We start from the raw sequence: 19,087 nt of genomic DNA, 5'->3' as shown, positions 1-19,087 counted from the left end.
AAATGGGATCTTTGCAGAGAGCAGAGAATTATTATACTCAACTGATGGTAGACATAATTGACATCATTATTTGAAGCCATTGTTTGCGAGGCCTGGAAAAAAAATGTTGTTAGTTGTGTATTTTTTTCTGATCTTTTTGACATTTTCCTTCTCCATTATTCCACTGCAGCACTGTACTACAACTAACTTTAATTATGGTCACTATCAATTTATCTACCAATCAATCATTTGGTCTATAAAATGCAGAAAGTGTCCATCCCAATTTCTTAAAGCTCTAGGTGACATCCTCAAATGTCCTTCTTTATCCAACCAACAGTCCATAACCCAAAGATATTCCATTTACAATGATGTAAAACAGAAAAAAGCAGCAAACCCTCACATTAGAAAAGCTGGGCTGTGAGAATTTTTGATATTTTTGTTTTTAAAATGACAAACAACTAATCAATTAGCAAAATAGTTGAAAGAGTTGATTCATTTTCTGTCAATCAACTACTTGGTTAATGGAGAAATCATTTCACTTCTACTACAGTATAAATAAAAAAAAATACAAAAACAAATCAGTCACTAATACAGTAACTGCTGGGTCTGTTTTTTTATTCCTAGATAAACAATTGTTTTTAACGTAATTAAACTTTTGAAAAATTTGATTATTTGCCAAATAGTCACATTTTTACATTCACAGTATCAGAGACTTTGCTCTTCATCTATTCTTTTTCTATCAATCTATTGTTGTTTTATTACGTCTGAACTTGTTGGGTAAAACTACGATATAAATCAGTTCAATTTGATGATAACCTGACTGCAGTTTGTGCTTATCAGGGTCCTTTAGGTAAAAGAGGCATTCCGGGGCTTCCTGGAGCACCAGGGCCACAGGTAAGACGTGTGTTTTAAGGTACTACTCTGATTGTGTGTTTATTCTCCTGACTGAAACATCTCGCTGTGTATTTGCCCCGCTTAATCAGGGAGACACTGGGGATGATGGAATGAAGGGTCCTGCGGGATCGGTGGTGAGCATGAAATAGTGTTTGTAATTGTGTCACAGTTTTCATACAGCTGCCTCCTACTAATGATGACTTGCTTTTTGGTAGAGATGACAAGAATTACTAATTTTTCAGTTGGGATTTTCTAGGGTGCGCCAGGGGCCACTGGCGGTATAGGACCACGTGGACAGAATGGGTCTGAGGTGAGTTCATATAAGGAGGCTTCAACATATTCCTTCCAATCATTTTAGTTTAGTCCAGTGAAATAACATCCATGTATTATGTTTACAGTGTTTTTCTGTATCCTGTACAGGGTGATCCAGGTCCAGGTGGTCCACGAGGCCGTAAAGGCCCTCCAGTATGTCTTCCAGTTCACCTATTAGACTTTCCATACTGGAGAATCAGTGCAGCAGTTTAATTTTTTAATCTTACTGCATCTCTAACAGGGACCTGCAGGATTAGCAGGAGTGACAGGCTCACCTGGACCTCGAGGAGCTCAGGTAAATTTAATCTGAGAATGACCACACACATGACCTCACATGTACAGGTTCTTCCCCTGCTAGATTTGACTAGTGTGGATATTTGAATGGAACATTATTGGCTAGTACATGTAACACAGTAGCCAAGGTCAAGGGAAGAGTGTTTCTGGTGTGTGTGCCAGGGCTCCTTATCATGTAAAAAAATATGGACGCACTGTGATGTCACCCACTGGTTTTTGGACTGCCGTTTTGAAGCCATGAGTTTGGCAATTTGACTGTCACCATCTTGGATTTGACCATCGCCATCTTTGATTTTTGGAGCCAGAAGTGTCCACATTTGGATAAGAGGGTGGAGCTGACCCTAGCAATAGCTTGGTTAGCACCGGTTAGCATGTTGCATTTACAGTTTATGATTAATTGTGATAATGCTAATCTTAAGGCTAATTTTTGCTAGTGAAAAACAGGCTTAAAACCAATAAAACAAAATGTACTTACCGGATTAACTGAACATCCAACTCCTTAGAGGGACTTTTAGTACAACCAAATACTGAACATGACTATTTTAGGCAACCAAAATGTTAAAATTAACTTTCATGAACTGAAAACACACTATAAAATAGTGGCAGCTACACCTATACTAGGATCTAGGGTTACGCCATTGTTACGTTACGTAATCAACGTTTTTACTGTGGTAGTGTCTTGTCAATCACAAGGTAGCCATGCTACACTGCTCTATTTTACTCTAAATGAGCATCATGCTGTATTGAAGAAGACTTGAAACTAGCATTTGAGACCATAGACTCATTAAGAAAGTGTTTACTGAGGTAATAAATTAAGTGAGAAGTAGGGTCGTTTTCTCATAGACTTCTATACAATTGGATTTCTTTTTGCAACCAGTGGAGTCGCCCCCTGCTGGCCATTAGAAAGAATGCAGGTTTAAGGCACTTGTAAGACATTGGCTTCCCTTTTCAGACTGGGAGTTACCCACTTGCTCCTTACTGTACTGATTGCTTGCAAGATGCAATTTGTGAATCATCCCAATAACAACATGTAAATGATTGCTTCAGTTGTACATTTGTGCTAATGCCCCATCAGGCTGAAATACAAATGCCTTATAGAAATAAAGCTGTGCTATCATACCTTTTTCAACAAGGGATTACTGTAATCTCTCAAATATTGTCTGAGGCTGTTATTTACCTCAACTACAGACAGAACCAGGCCTTATCAAGAGACTTATGTTATTCCCAATTTTCCCTGTTTTATTTGAAGTATGTACATCTTACCATATTTTAATAAGAAGCCTCCCTCTTTCCTGATCTGCTCCTGTTTTAATTATTTGCTGTTAATGAAAACTTAAAACGTCCTCCTTGTTTACCTGTTGTCTTGATGAATCCAGTATAAATGTACAATTCCACATTCAACAAAGCCACATCATACATCCACTCTGTTGCTTTCACTTTCCCTTCTCTAACAGAAATACTGTTTTCTTTTAATGAATTCATATATTGTTTATAATTCCATAGAGTTTTTTGATCACTGTGAAGCTACAGTCAATGAAACGCAACATGTTTTGCACAGACATTTCACATTAAAAGCCTTTCATTGTCCTAAAGTGCATAATCACCCATCTTAATAATGGAATACAGAATATTGAGGATCTCAGTTAACTTGAAATCATCTGCTCACTTCAAGGAAAATAGCACAATTTGGTCCTGACATGCTTCACACTATCATAAAGTTTGGATTTGGTCTCTTATGCACTATTTACTGGTTTGTTGTTGTCAGGGACAACCAGGCAGTGATGGCCCCCATGGTCCAAAAGGGGACATGGTAAGTTTTAAAAGAATAATCTGCAAAGTTGTGTTTGCTCAGTAACCTAATTTAATCAAGACTATGATACTGATGTCCTTGCTCTCTCTGCCAGGGTGAAATAGGGCGTATGGGAACAAAAGGATTGCCTGGCATTGAAGGGCTCATGGTAAATGATATGTTTTTATTATGTCTTGTGTTCCATTGCTTGATTCAGTAACTGTAATTAACTGGCGTGAGTTATACTTTAAGTAGAAACTTGTCTTGTATGTAATGGAGATGGCTGGTCTGTGGTGGGTTTCTGTGGATCTACAGTATAATGTGTCTGAGTTGTGGCCAGAGCTTAAGACACAAGACTTGAGACTTAAGTCACAAAAATGAGAACTTAAAGCTAGACTTGGAATTGACTGCTTTAAGATTTGACTTAATTGACACCTAAAAATGTCACTTGACTTGAGACATGAAAGCAAAACACTCAAGTCTTGACCTGTGAATCCCATCACACCAATATAAACAGGACATGGAGAGGCAAGCCTTGCATGGCCCCACACATTGGATGTTTAATTGACCTTAAAGTCGCAAGTCGTAAGGAAGACTTGAGACTTAGTTTTGTCTCAACTGATTTGACACTTGACTTGAGATTTGCTTTGACAGGACATGAAACTTGACCTGGGCTTGTCTTGATTGACTTGAGACTTGTTTTGACAAGACCTGAGACTGACTTGTACTTGTCTAAACTGACTTGGGATATTTTGAGACTTGCTTTGGCTACCCTGAGTCATTGACTTGGTTCTTATTCAGCTGACTTGGAAGTGACTTGGACTTGCCCCATAAGACTTCAAAACAGCTCTAACAGTGACTCCAGCATGCACATGCTGAAGGTCCAGAGTGATAAGGTAATGTAGTGGCGGTGTACACACCAGCCTACAATTAAGTTAGGATTTTAAGTCTATCTATTTTAAAGGATAAGGCTGGTGATTTTCTATATTTTTCTTACTGTCAACAAATCTCATGTGCAGAGCCAAACCAAAAATGAATTGATGATTGCTCTTATTCCTCTTTGGAGCTGTTTCTAAACAAACTAACATGCCCATATTCTTCCTGGTCAAGGAACATGACACCCAGTGCAGCGGTGTGGCTCATTGAAGTGTTTTTAATAGGTTTTGGATGACAATGGAGGTCTACAGCACAGAGGAATAAGAAATATCAGACTTTGGATGCACAAACAATACTTGATAGTAGATCAATTCATTGTTGGTTTGGCTCTGCACATGAGATTTGTTGAGAGTAAGAAAACTATAGAAAATCGCCAGTCAAATCCTTTAATGTGTTTGGTCATTTGGTCAGCTCATTGACAGCAACTATTTGAAATATTACATCTAGGGTATTATTGAAGACTGTCTATTGAATATGGCTGACATCTGACTCAGCTACTCCCTCTCCTTCCATGTTCACACCTGGCTCTGCTTAAAGCCTGTGACAGCTAACACTGTGGGAGTGTAGCAAAGGAAAGTAGCCTCAATTTGAATTCCAACAGCAGTCAACAGTGGCCAAGCTGCAAATGCTATTCGAGAGAGCATATATCTTCCATTTGTGCACTGTTACGATGCAGGCATGTTCATATTTCAGGATTTCTTTTTGTTCTGCTGTTCTTTTAGGGGATAACTGGGAGTCCTGGTCCAAAAGGATTTCCAGGTGCCACAGTAAGAAGCATACTCTTCTGTTTTCAATAAATGTCAACATTATTTTTTTCTATTGAGGTCAGTGATCATTAAACGATTTCTGGCCAATAGGGGCAGAAGAACTCCAAAACAATGTGACACTGAGCACTGATATAATCTTCTTATTAAGCTATTGTGGCTAACATGTTAGCAAACACTTGCCCATTTACACATGCAGCAGACACAGAGTAACATTAGCATCTCATTGGAGTCATGTTTATGGTCACTTAAGGAATTTAAGTACAATCTAAACTGGCTTTTATGTTCTGCTTTGGTCTCCAACAACTTCTGAAAAAGTATCTGGTGTATTAGCTGATAAATGTTCCACTTTCTTTACTGACTAGTCTCTATAGTAACTGTGTGTGTCTACTGTTTGATGCTGGGCAGGTAGTGTACAGTGGTTTTTATCAGAGCTTTGTCACTAAAAACAGCTGCTTGCTGCTGCTGGAAACAAGATTGATGAGAGCACTGAGACTGAACAACAACAAGCTAAATGAGACAAATCCTTAGGTCATCACGCTTAGTGACCTCTATAATGTTACACACAAGGGTATAATTTCCACTGAGGGAACTTGTCCCACTCATTTTTCAAAATCCCCCTCCTTCAAATTCTGCCTCTCAGGCTGCATACAAGCTGCCATGTCTTATTGATGAAGGTTGTTGGGGATATAGGTATGCAGGAATATCTACTACTCAGGGCTGTATAAAGGTACTGCCAACTACATTTTTCAACGAAGACTGCAGTTAAAAACATTTAATCTGTATTTTTGTTTACAGTAAATGTTGTCTTAGAAATAAATCAGATAGTAACGCACAATGCTTTTTGTGGTAAAGATGCAAATAAAACATTATCTATCAGATAGTATCAGGTAGACCTGCCTGTAAAGGATGGGGGTTACAATACAGAAGTATTGTATTGTATTGTAGTACAGTATTTTTTGTTGTAATACCATTAATATGGGAACATTTAATTGTACCCCTCCCACTTCTGGAACCAAAACTATACCCTGGGTTACACACAATGTCAACATATTCCATGTTAATATAGAATATTGATTAAATATTGGAAACCAAGTCCGTTTAGTCTTCAACCTTTTTTAAGGAGTTAAAATGATTTCAGCCAAACTCAGAGGGCTAACATAGAAAAACAATGTTTATGTCTAGGGCTTCAGAGGGCTGGATGGTGACAAAGGAGAGGCTGGACCCAAAGGCGACAGAGTAAGTAAGAGGAAGACATCAATGACAACCTCTAACTAAAGGCAGAGAGACAGAGATGAAACTTTGATAATCCCCCAAGTTTCCAGTACCGAATTTAATTGAAGTAAATGGAGTCTTGAGAAATTTTAAAATGTATTTAAATAAAATCTAATTAAATTAAAAAGTGTGCACAGCATGTGAAATGTTTTTAAAAATGTAATATTATATATTATATATTTATTTGTGTAATAGACTTATGTGTATTAGTTATTTCTAGAATAATTAATAATCTATGTTTACTGTAATCATTGTGTAATTACAGTAAACATAGGTGATAATAGTGGTCACCAGTAGCATCTGTCTTATAATAGTGATTTTGCTAGTGCTACTGTAGTGTTTTTCCAAATTCACACTGCATTTCCCATAACCCCCACATGCCACCTTTTAAAAGACTGAGCTACAACTGATTGTTCCCTTAGGGCCTTCCAGGTGTTTCAGGGATCCAGGGTAGTCAGGGAGAGAGGGGTGAACATGGCACCTCAGGTCTTCCAGGAGTGAGAGGTCAACCTGGGCCCAAAGGAACAGAGGTATACAGATCATGACATCATCTGAAATCCAACATCACACTGTTGACACAGAAGTGTCTGCTTTGCTAGTATTTTGTCAGTGTAAGATAAGCCTAAACTAAAAGTCTTGATCCTATGACACCCATTCTTCAAGTAGTTTCAAAAGTAGTCATCTGTTTTGGTCGTGGTGGCTGTATTTCTGAATGTGATAATATTTTTAAAAGCTAGGAATGTCATCAATTTCGCAACAAATTCATAAGCTTTCATAGTTCATTATATTTCATTTTCCTGTTACTTTTTAAAAATAACGGGGCAGCGACTCATCTCGAGCTGTTTGAGCAGAACGTTGAAACATTTTTGATGAAAATGGCTTCCCATGATTTTGAAATCCACAGAACATTGCAGGTGTAGTTTGACAAAAATACATTGACTCGAGCCACAAGAGCCAGCTCTTCCAGAACTTTTAGCCACATTTCATAGCCTTCATTGTAAACACTTAACTTTCGCCAATGAAGGCCTCTTTCGTCTTATCTCAAGTTGCATTTGGAGTCAAATCTTTTTAAGACTCAAAATTCATAACTCAGTTACTTCAAAATCAGTCAAAATGTTTTAGTCAAACTAAGGAAATTTTAAGCTCAATCGCAGGTCTAGTCTAGTTAAAAATGATGCATACTAAATTTACATGAGCGTATTATCCAAAGTACATAGAAATATACCATATAAATAAAATGTGCAAAATGTAAAGATGTGTCCACATCTAAACTGGAGCTGTGTCACCTTATTGCTGCTTGCAAATATAATGAAGAAGTCTCAGAAGATTTAAACGTTGTTTGATTTTATGGAGTGACTCATTTATAGTCACTCCATAAAATATAGGATGTCATGTGCTATAATTGTAACAGGTTTCCCTGTCATGTCTCCTCAGGGTGAAGAGGGGGAGACAGGCCTCCAGGGAACGTTTGGGAAACAGGGGCCAAAGGTCAGAGGCTTTTATAGCTGCCCGGTCAAGCAAAGCTGATAGAGTAGAGCCATATCTGTCACAGCTTATTGTTACATTGCATTGCACTTAGCAAAGACAGACTTACTACTACTACAGCAGAGGGTAATTTTTAAGAGTAGTAGTAGTTAACATGATTCCAAGTCTCCACATGATTGCCTCATAGTGCTGAGGGGAACTGCAGGGTTTTTGGATAATGGGTTCATCACTATGGGCGACCACTTTTAGTCATTTGATCCATTGTTCATGTAAAGATATTTATTAGTGCAGCTTTAAATGTGATTTTAAAAATATGGATGAAATTATAGAAAACTGGTCAAAATAGAAGAACTAGAAAGACAGAAAAAAGCCAAACTGGAGCAGGGAGAAAATTATGACTTTGGTAAAGGAGGAATATCAGAGAAAACACATAATTAGGAGAATTTGGTACCACAACAAGAAGTGCGGATAGTGGAGATGCAAGCAATTTGATTGCAGACAAAAATGTTTGCACAAAATGTGGTGTAACATCTGTATGTTTGGAGATACTGTAACAGCTTCAAGAAAGCAATCAGCTGCAAATAGAGGACTAAACCCACCCTATTCGTAATTACATATATTGCTGGAACTCTTAAATTTTAGAGCTTTATTAAGATAAAATGTTTTTATTCTTAAGCAGCTGTGGCTCAGGAGGTAGAGCAGGTCGTCCACTAATTGTAAGATTGGCGGCTCAATTCCTGGCTCCTCCAGTCCGCATGTCAAAGTGTCCTTGGGCAAGATGGTGAACCTCAAATAGCTCCTGATGGCTGTGCCATCAGTGTGTGAATGTGTATGAATGGTTAGTACCCTCTGGTGGTCAGTTTGGGACCTTGTATGGTAGCCCCTGTATCCATTCAGCATATGAATGTGTGTGTGAATGGGTGAATGTGACTCGTAATGTCAAAGTGCTTTGAATGGTCGGAAGACAAGAAACGCGCTATACAAGTACAGTCCATTTACCATTCTTAAGTTTACAAATATGAATAAAAGTGAACGATATTTGCTCTTATCTTTTGGTTTGGACCACTGTCCAGGGTGCTGAATCTGGACCATAGACTGTATGATCTGGGCCTGTCCTGGGCATTCCCAAACATTCACACCAGAGCAGGCAGAAATCCCACTGGTTGGGACTCATGGCCAATAGTGTGATCAACCTCATGATTTGTCTCACATGCCAAGCTCACTATATGTACCTTATTTTGTTGTTTTGTCTTTTGCCAGTTGTTTGCCTGCCCATTTTGGCAGAAGATTCTCTTGTTTTGATTTCAGCAAAGACAAGAAATATAAAGCTACTTTAAGTGAAAAATGACGAGTGTGTTCCCTGCACTTATAGTAGGTCCAATTAAGCAACATCACATGGTTTATATATACTTCAAAATAACCCAAACAAGTTTCTACTCAAGACAGGGCAAGTGACAGGTTTACATGAACTATGCCAGATAGCCTTGTTTAGTCACCACTACATCATCCTTTCATAGTTAAACCAGTTCAACAAGATTTAAAACTGAATGTAAGTAAAGTATCCACCTTAACCAGATACATGGTTGTTTTAGTGTCCTTTTATGAAACTGGATTTGAAATGGAATACTCTGTTTTATATTGTATGAAATTGAATGTCTGTTTTTTATTCATATTTAAGGGTAACAGAGGTAACTCTGGACAAAATGGGAAGTTAGGACCCAAAGGACCAAGGGTAACTATCACCTGGACAGTAACAAGTCAAATAAATTAATATCAGATTCAGTGTAATTGTTGTAAAAGTTGTTTTTATTTTTTTTAATCTTTCTGTCTATGTCCATTTGCAGGGTCGCACAGGACTCCCTGGCTTGTTTGGTTTACCTGGCCTGCCGGTAAGAACAAATAATTTACAAAGCAGCTCATCAGAGCTGACAGTTATTGATAGTGCCACAGTTATATACTAAACCATATTTGTGTTTATTGTTGCAGGGTTTTAGAGGCCGAGGTGGGATTGAGGGACCGGAAGGAAAGCCTGGTACACAGGTTCCCATTTTATAACTTTTCATCTCATATCATTTATAGTTCTTTCGCTGCACTACTTACTGTTCACCAGCTCCCAAACTCTCATCAAGCCATCTCAACATTTACATTGTGATATGTTTGCAATGTCATGATATATGTTTAACTTCTGCAGGGTGGTCCTGGTTCTGCTGGCTCTCCTGGCCCTAAAGGAGACAGAGTGAGTTGTTTCCCTTTTTTTTTAACCCAGAGCGAGGGGACAGGATGGGGTTAAGAGCAGTTCAGTGTGTTGGTAGCTGAGGACTTCCATAAAGCACGCTGGTAATAGCACATATAAGAGGATGTTAGTTGGTCCACTGGCATGTTACAATAGTGATCTCTTAAGCCCCTTTTACAGATGCAGTCTGGCCCTGAAGTGTTCAGGAACATTTCCTGCATGGGGTCACGTGTGAATGGGAGCAGGGATTGATATTCAGGGAAATCTGTGCTGCCAATTTTCCACCTCAAGACCTTCTAACATTTCAGGGAAAATGCTGGATACACAGGTGGAGAAGAAAGAGTTAGTCATTTATTTCTGTCTCTATAAAGGTTTTTTTTCTGGCTATTCTTTTTGGCAGTAAGTGGGCAGATCCAGTCACCATTGTATCCCTAAATATAATTGGTTACAGTCCTCGGCTTTTATGATTGGCCGTTGTCTTTGTGTTGGCGCAAGTAAACAAGAAAGGACAAAGATATACTGTACCCTGTCACTACCATGGATGTATTAAGAGAACTGGATACAGGAACAGCGCATAGAGCATGTGCAGTATGTTTTCAACGGGAAGTGGCTTTTTTGGCTTCATGCAACACTGAGCAACTTTCATAGGAATGAACAGGGCCCCGCCTCCAACGCTTTATCCAGTTCTCTTTATACATCCTGAGCATAGACTGTAAAAAAATATGGACGTAGTCACTGTGACATCACCCATTGGTTTGTGAATTGCCATTTTGAAGCCTCAAATTAAGCAATTTGTCACTATCTGGATTTGAATGTTTCAATCTTTGATTTTTGGAGCAATAAGAGACCATATTTGGACGAGAGGGTGGAGTTGACCCTAGTGCCAGCTGCTAGCTTGGTTAGCACGGTGCATTTACAGTCTGTGGTTAACTGTGATAATGCTAATGCTCATGCTAATTTTTGCTAGCGAAAAACAGGCTTAAAACCATTAAAACTCAATGTACTTAGCAGAAAAACTGAACAGCCGACTCCTTAATTGCTCTTTTTGTACAACCAACCACTGAACAAACTTTTTTAATTTCCCAAAATGTTACAAATAACTTCACAAACTGAAAACACACTGTGAAATAGTGGCAGTTATGCCTATGCCCTGGGGTTACGCCATGGTTATGTTATCAATGTTGTTGCCGTGGTAGCAACTTGTCAATCACAAGGTAACCACGCCCTAAAGCATACGCTGCTTTATTAGCAATTTTACTCTAAATGGGACCATAATTTACAAAATGAACATCATGCTGTATTGAAGACTTGAAACTAGTGATTGAGACCACAAACTCATTAGGAAACAATTTACTGAGGTAATAAATCAAGTGAGAAGTAAAAGGAGAAGAAGTCATTTTCTCATAGACTTCCATACAATCTGACTTCTTTTTGCAACCAGTGGAGTCGCCCCCTGCTGGCCATTAGAAAGAATGCAGGTATAAGACACTTTCGCATTGGCTTCATTTTTCAGACCGGGAGCTACTCGCTTGGATCTGACTCAACCGTGGATATGAGTCTTGCATGCGTTGGTCGGCCAGTCAGTCCACCACTTTGGTCCACACTGAAATATCTCAACAACTATTTGATGGATTGTCATGAAATTTTGTACAAACATTTATGGTGCCCAGAGGATGAATCCTACTGGCTTTTTTGACCTCTGTGATCTGCCATGAAATTTGGGACAGATATTCATTCCCAACTCAGGACGAATTGTAATTACTTTGATGACTTTTCTTCTGGCGCCATCATCAGGTTAAAATTTCAATTTGTCCAACACTTTGATTTATAACTAAATACCTGCAAAACTAAAAAAGAACATTCCCATCAGCCTCAGCTGTTCTTTGTGTTTACTGCTAATTAGCAAATGTTTGCATGCTTACGTGCTAAACTAAGATAGTGAACATGGTAAACATTAACTAACATCAGCATGATGCTAAACAGTGACATTAACATTTAGCTCAAATCTGTGTTCACATGAAGGGATTTCCAGGTGTGGCTAGTGATGCAGGGCAGACAGGTTCTCCAGGAGCCCTGGTAGGCCAACACCCTCTAGTCAATTTCTACTCACCATAATCTCATACCAGTGAGCTGATTTGAAGATTTGAATATGCTGACAGGAGTCATTTTTGACTCCAACAGGGTCCTCCAGGAAAGCCAGGTCAAGATGGGATTCCTGGACCAGCTGGGGAGACGGTGAGCAGATCCTACTTGTTTTGATGATATTCAGCTACATTTTTTATGTAGATATTAATTATTTGTGGTACAAACAACATTACATGATTCTGGTTGTATGTGAGGAATATTTTGGTGTTTAACTTCAAAGACTGCAGCAATAAAGAATAAATATAGTAAAAACTGAATTAAAGTAATTGGTTTTAATGATTTGCAGGTTTTATAATAAACACATGAATACTTTATTTTAATGTCTCTTAGGGCTTCACAGGGAAACCGGGGTTTATGGGCCCCCAGGGGCCAGTGGGCATGTATGTAAGTGACCTTTATCAATTGTTTGCTTGGCTACTATGCTGACTAAACTGAAGTTAAGATATTGATTTGTAAGAGGTGGGTGTGTCTGACCTCTTTTATTCTGACAAGATGATAGAGTAGAGTATTTGGAGCAATCATAAATGGGTTTTGTTCTTGCTTTGAGTTGAACATGTTTTTCTTTTTAAACTCAATTGTTACAGTTCAAAGTAAATGGTCAAGTGTTTTATTTTCCAGTATTAGTATTTTCCAGTTTTTCTTAGAGTTGTTTTAACCTGCTTGTTTGAATATGACGCAATAGAAATAGCTAATAAATGTAAATGAAAATATATAAACTTTTTATTTGTAATTAAGCATCTGTTTGGTTAAGATACTAACATTTTCTAAGACAACAAATGGTTAACTCTTGAATCTTATTTCAAACATAAGTAGAAGTGGCCTGAAGTTACATGTAAATGTAAAATCTCTACTTCTCCACAGGGTTACCCAGGAGCACTGGGTCTGACTGGGAGACCAGGTCACATGGGGCAAAGGGTAAGGCATGGTTCCTGCCAAAAGGTGGCACAACAAAATCTGTATCATAATAGCCTGTGAAGACAGTTTTATTCATATATGCTTATATACAGTACATATGCATATAGCATATAGCATATATATATATATATATACCTTTTCTCATTTCTGTTTGTACATCCTCGATTCCTTTCCTCGCCTCCTCTCCTCATGTCGTAGTCCCTCCCACCTGAGATGTGAGCGAGGAGGGAAGGAAGAGACTAGAAGGAAGAGAAGTCGAGGCAACAGGCATTTAGCAAAATGAGACATCCTTGCTTTGGAGCTGTCATGTCAATTAAATATAATAAACCTGTAAAAACACTGAATAAAGCAGTATCACTTAAAAAATCAGTGTTTCTACGATGCTGTTCAGTGGATACAATTCTTTCTCATTAGTGACACCTGTCACCGTTAAATGAGCTGCAGTCAACATCCTGTTGCTCGTGCTTGTGTGCATGTTCACAGCATGAGACTATTGCAGGTATTTTCCTTGCTTACACTTCTCATAATTACATAAAATATCTCTAACGTTGTGCTTTGCACCGCGTTTCAGCAAAAAATCTCCCCCTCCCAGTCAGTACTAAACACCAGTCGGCTCAGTGAGCTGTGCAACAGGCTGCGGTCTTGTTGTGAAATGTGTACTTATTACGACCTTTGGACTACCAACAGGAAAAACAAAAGGGGTTTTTTACATACTTAACAGCCAACATAATAACATACATGTTACAGAAATACCAGAGTGGAATGCCAACAATTTAAAAACAAAACAAAACATAAAGCTAATGGAAATCAATTTGTTTTGGTACCTGAAGCCTGCTACCTAGTGCTTCTGGTTGTATGACAAAGCATTCATGTCTTTCTACTGCTCAGCATTACCTGCCTCCACTCCACCAGAAAAAGTTCAAGAATAAAAAGAGCCAGTTTGAGTCTCTTGATGCATGTCACTCACCTCTCCATCACCAGTACAGACTGGTTACTGTTGCTTGATTAATAATGTAATCTTTTCATGTTCTCCTCTTCAACATATTTGCATTAAGGTAGTTCATGGAAACAGGCACTGATTCATATTTTATTTTGCTGAAATTTTGAAATCTGCTTAAAACAGAAACATAAATTCATATCCTGTATGGATTAGTTTACAGACCAGGCATAAACCCTAAATATATTTTGTCATTTTTCCTACATTTGTGAAACATTTGCTCCCTCAATGGAGAATAAGGATATTATATCAAAACTATCAGCCAGATTGTTGTACAGATAAACCAAATTGATACATTCTCAAGTATTCTGATGATACAGTTCCTGTCCCGGCACCTGAGGGTAGCGATGCCTTGAACAGGTAACAGTTTGAACCCGTGTTGTTTTCAAGACGCACTCCAACAAAACTTGTCGAAACTTTGAGTAATTTATTGCAGCAAAAAAAAGGTTACAAACGCTCTTACAAATAGCTGATGGTGTGAACAAAGTGGTCGAGTGGAGTGATAATAATGCTTTTGAGATTAACACACACACACACACACACACACACACACACACACACACACAAAAACAGAAGGAATTGTATTTGGTTCATCATCTGACTCTCAGAAAGTTCCTGTTGTTATCCATAATGAAAAAATCAAGCAGGTACTTTCATACAAATAATGATAGAACTGTTATCCCGGAAAGATCACATTGAATTTGTCTGTAAAAAGACAAAACTTCTACTTATGTGATTATGAGTGTTCTACAGTACTGTAATACTACATGGTACAAGTGTATGTCCACTACTTTAAAGTCAAAACTGCTTCACCAAATGAAAATTTGCTCAAAGATTGCAGGCCAACCCCTTGAGAAACTCTGTTAATCATCATAGTAACAGATTAAGGCTGGCCAACAGTATTGTCTCTGATCCCAACTATGTCCTGAACAGTGAATGCAAATTGTTACCATCAAAACAGAGATACAGGGTTCCACGATTTAATAGGGTTAGACTGAAGCACTCTTTGGTACACCAGTGAAAATTAATCCCAGATCAAATGTATGTTGAAGGGCCTTGAATATTGTCTTCTGTGATTGTAATGTTATGTTAAATGTATGTATCTTTGTTTTTTGTCTTATTTTCTGTCTTTTCTGTAATGTCGCAAACGGAGCTGCTGTGATACAAGAAAAAATTCAGACTTCAAGTATTAACATCATCAATATCATCATCATATATCAGCATGGTATTTGGTGAGGTCATTAGAAATAAAATCAATCATCATCTGTCAAACTAACTTTTGACTGTTCTGCAGGGAGATGCTGGTGTCAGAGGCCGTCCTGGCGTCCCAGGAAAGACTGGACCTCCCGTGAGTGTGTTTCATAAAGCTGGGTTTGAATCATGTGCACAGACATACACATGTGTTTCTGTTTGTCCTCTCACTTTCCACCACACACTGTGTTATGTGTAGACATTTCTACACATTTGTTGATCTTAGTTGTAGCCTACAGTATATTGATACACTGTCTTCTCAGGGTTTGCAGGGCCCTCCTGGTGAGAGAGGGTCTCCAGGACCACAGGTGAGAACAGGACTCTTCTAGACCTTAAAAACTTTGATTGATCAGACATCATCAACCACACTAATGTAAGAGGATACCCTGACCTTAACTTCTTTCAGGGCCGTCAAGGAGAGTTGGGGCCCAAAGGCATTCACGGACCACCAGTGAGTAGCTCCTGCAGAAAAATAACATCAATATATGCTGTACAGTATGCTGTATCTATGATCAATGAACAGTCTGACATCTGGGTGAGCTCATTACATCCCTTTCTTCTTTATATCAACTTGTTTCAGTGGCTGATATTATTTAAATATGTATATTTATGCTAGGATCCACCTCTCAATAGTAACCCATTCACTTCAACATACAAACTAAAGCAAAATACTTCTAAAATTAAACTAGACCTTACACGCAAGAAGTGAGCAGCAGAAGAAATTGCTCACAGTGCAAATAAAAACAGATAAACATTGATAAAATATATTTCAAATAAACAAAACACATTATACATGATATAAAACAGTTGTCTGTAATAGAACTGAGAGCTTGATATAACAATTTTATTACCTTTCTTTACTTGGAGCACTCTCTGTTTTTTACTGGAGAGTTTGCATTTTGACAAGATATAAGATTTCTGCAATTACTTTGGGGAGTACATTGTTATTGTAACTGATAGAAATGATGGACAAAACTATGAAAATAAGATGTAAATTGTAATAAATAAATTTTCCCTTACATCCATTTTGCTTCAACATTCAATAAGCATACAGAGAAAGAAATAGCAGTTCCTACACCAACACCAACTGAAGTGGAAGAATATGGATAGAAGAAGTACTAAAAGATGAGGCAAAATGAGTGAACTGAAAAAGTAAATTCAACCCATAAACGGTGGATAGACTGCTTTGATTATCCTGATGAATTTCAGTGTATAGTAAGATTCTCTGCTTGTTGTTAACTCCAATAAATTTCTTTCATTTACCATTATCAATGTTTCCAGGGCCCTTCAGGCAAGCCAGGACCACAAGGTGGCATGGGGAGCCCTGGTCCCATAGGTAGCCAAGGGCCTCCAGGGCCACCAGGGTCAGCTGGACCTAGAGGGTTTCTAGTGAGTGGGTACTTTTCACCTTTCTCTCCGTTCCATATTTAAAAAAAAAAAAAAAAAAATTCTGTGATGCTGCCCACGTTAAAGCATGTAGTATATACTCATAATATTGTCATGCAGTATGGTTTACTGTATATGTGTCTTCTGATCAGGGAACAACAGGGACTACTGGACTGATGGGTCAGGCTGGAGAGAAAGGAGAGCAGGTAACTGATTTTACCATACATGTCAAATATTCCTTCAAAATATCAGTCTTCACAAAACCAAATGAGTCCAAGATGAGAAAGAATCATTTAAGCAGTAATTAAGTGTGTATTGTTTTTAGGGAGCAGTGGGTCCTGCTGGTGATGTTGGTGCTCCAGGTCTGAATGGGCAGAAGGTCAGTCAGCACCAATTACAGTATCATATATTACGTTCAGAAACATATGAAGTCTTCTGAAATTATTCCAAAACAATGCAGTTTTTTCACCTAATTATCCTCAATATTTCACAAATGCAGTTCTATAATAATCAGGAACATTGTGATAAATTGCACCATATTAATGAAAGGTATGATTGTCATGTTAGGGTCCTCCAGGGACAGCTGGTGAAGAAGGGACTCCCGGAACAAAAGGTGACCAGGTCTGTGACATTATTACTGAATTTTATTTTCAAAAAAATAAACACGCTCACACACAAACACATTATATATCAGATATCTAATGTTGTAATGAATAACTAATTCTAGGCTCATGGATAGTTTCAAGTGTGCTGCACCTCTTATCACACTGGGGTTGGATAATGAGCCATATTTTCAGATGGCCATTGTGTTGCTGATATCTGATATAATCAGGTAGTGGGGGGCTCAATCATGGTCTCATCACACTACCAGTGAAAGCTACACTGTCAGAGAGACAAAGATGTGCTGTGACATGCATGCAAACATAATCACATGGATAGACAAGCAGTTAGCAATGTGAGACTGACGCACAACATGACATTTGGCCTCATTCACAAACAGTGCGTACTCACAAATCTGTGCTTAATCCATGCGTACAAACGTTTTAAGCACAGATCCGGGATTAATCAATTAGACGATGTTTAGCCGGCTACAAAAAGCATCGTAAGCTGTGATATCTGCCAGAGGCGGTGTTACTAAGTATTGACTAGGTAGGGTGCCCAGACTTTTGCAAATGCCACCATGATGTTTTGTTTTTTTTTAAAAAAAAAAATGAATAAATGATTTATGTCATAAACAGTAACCATTGCATTACTGTTTCCAGAAAATATTGTGTTTTTTTCCCCATATCCTGTAGAGACTGTGTTTACATGTTTTCAATTTAAAAAATCACCAAAATATGTTATTTGTTAAGGGGAGGCCAAACTTTTGCATAAAACTGTATACAACATTAAAAAGTCTGGAACTGCTAATACAAAAAATAAAAAAAATAAAAAAATAAATCACATCAACTTTTTTTAAAGGGAATTTAACTTGCCATAACATCATCTACAGCCTATGTAGGGCACAAATAGGCTGTTCAATATTTAAAAAATCTGAATTGAAGCATTTCCATCATGTGAAGCCCCCCTCCCCTCACAAATGTGTTTTTCTTCTTGTTCCTTTAGTTGGATGTTTTTGTCTTCACATTGCAGAATGATATATGTGCAGAATTTGTTTTCACATTCATCTCCTGAAGGAGCAAACTTTATGTGTTCACAAATCTCAGTTCAACATGTGTATCTATGAGCATGATTAGTGACATCACAACTGGTTTGGTTTTGATGTGGAAACTTCAAGCCTCCAGTGCACATAAACTTCACAGTGAGGTTGGAGACATCTGTGTCCAGTAGTTAAACTTAGAAGATAATAGAGAATATTATATATATATTATAAAATTTGACATTGTGGGTGTACAGTTACTGCAGGGTGTGGTTGGGTGTGCTCTGTTGCACCTGAAACACACCTAACAGTTCTGTCACAATGTACTGACACACCCTGGAGTACACTACATCACTGCTGCTGGGTGAGAGACAAACCACTGGAGGTCAGCAAAACAAGATTTTCTGGTTGTTAGGTTGTTATTTAAAGACCAGCTATTGTTCAGTTACTGTTGTTTATGTATGGGAGCTTGACATGTTAGCCCATATATTGGCTATTTGCATTATTCCCTCCAAAATTATTGGCTTCAGGATTGGCCAAAGAGTCACTCAGCCATCGTTCAGTTGTAGTCATGCTAGATTATTAGATTAGGTTTGTATTGTATTTAATTTGCTCTATTAAGTGCAAGGTAGCAGTATCAGTGGAATGATTTGCTCTAAATCCAAATTGCATACAATGTAGACCAAAATTGCTTGTATTAAGAAATGTTGTCAGTTGTTTAATGACAACTGGCAGTATACTTATTGCTCTGTAGTTACTGGCTTCAAAGTGGTCTCCAGATTTAAAAATAGAT

General features: G+C 38.1%; 1 protein-coding gene across 2 annotated transcripts in view; it reads left to right on the top strand.

The window, feature by feature from the left end:
• Positions 1 to 19,087, top strand: part of si:dkey-61l1.4 (collagen alpha-1(I) chain) — an 88,282-nt gene that overhangs the window by 49,472 nt on the left and 19,723 nt on the right. For both annotated transcript variants that reach the window (XM_042421492.1, XM_042421491.1), the window contains exons 17-42: positions 820 to 873; positions 963 to 1,007; positions 1,130 to 1,183; positions 1,294 to 1,338; positions 1,427 to 1,480; positions 3,245 to 3,289; positions 3,384 to 3,437; positions 4,927 to 4,971; positions 6,154 to 6,207; positions 6,666 to 6,773; positions 7,678 to 7,731; positions 9,407 to 9,460; positions 9,573 to 9,617; positions 9,715 to 9,768; positions 9,920 to 9,964; positions 11,984 to 12,037; positions 12,143 to 12,196; positions 12,437 to 12,490; positions 12,968 to 13,021; positions 15,313 to 15,366; positions 15,533 to 15,577; positions 15,676 to 15,720; positions 16,551 to 16,658; positions 16,808 to 16,861; positions 16,981 to 17,034; positions 17,223 to 17,276. In XM_042421492.1, coding sequence (XP_042277426.1) covers positions 820 to 873; positions 963 to 1,007; positions 1,130 to 1,183; positions 1,294 to 1,338; positions 1,427 to 1,480; positions 3,245 to 3,289; positions 3,384 to 3,437; positions 4,927 to 4,971; positions 6,154 to 6,207; positions 6,666 to 6,773; positions 7,678 to 7,731; positions 9,407 to 9,460; positions 9,573 to 9,617; positions 9,715 to 9,768; positions 9,920 to 9,964; positions 11,984 to 12,037; positions 12,143 to 12,196; positions 12,437 to 12,490; positions 12,968 to 13,021; positions 15,313 to 15,366; positions 15,533 to 15,577; positions 15,676 to 15,720; positions 16,551 to 16,658; positions 16,808 to 16,861; positions 16,981 to 17,034; positions 17,223 to 17,276 — 1,440 coding nt within the window. The remainder of the gene's footprint in view (positions 1 to 819; positions 874 to 962; positions 1,008 to 1,129; positions 1,184 to 1,293; positions 1,339 to 1,426; positions 1,481 to 3,244; positions 3,290 to 3,383; positions 3,438 to 4,926; positions 4,972 to 6,153; positions 6,208 to 6,665; positions 6,774 to 7,677; positions 7,732 to 9,406; positions 9,461 to 9,572; positions 9,618 to 9,714; positions 9,769 to 9,919; positions 9,965 to 11,983; positions 12,038 to 12,142; positions 12,197 to 12,436; positions 12,491 to 12,967; positions 13,022 to 15,312; positions 15,367 to 15,532; positions 15,578 to 15,675; positions 15,721 to 16,550; positions 16,659 to 16,807; positions 16,862 to 16,980; positions 17,035 to 17,222; positions 17,277 to 19,087) is intronic.

This window comes from Thunnus maccoyii, chromosome 9, assembly GCF_910596095.1.
Source record: "Thunnus maccoyii chromosome 9, fThuMac1.1, whole genome shotgun sequence".
NCBI classification, from domain to species: Eukaryota; Metazoa; Chordata; class Actinopteri; order Scombriformes; family Scombridae; genus Thunnus; species Thunnus maccoyii.
The sequence above is the reverse complement of the archived record's forward strand: the minus strand, read 5'-3'. Positions and strand labels throughout refer to the sequence as shown.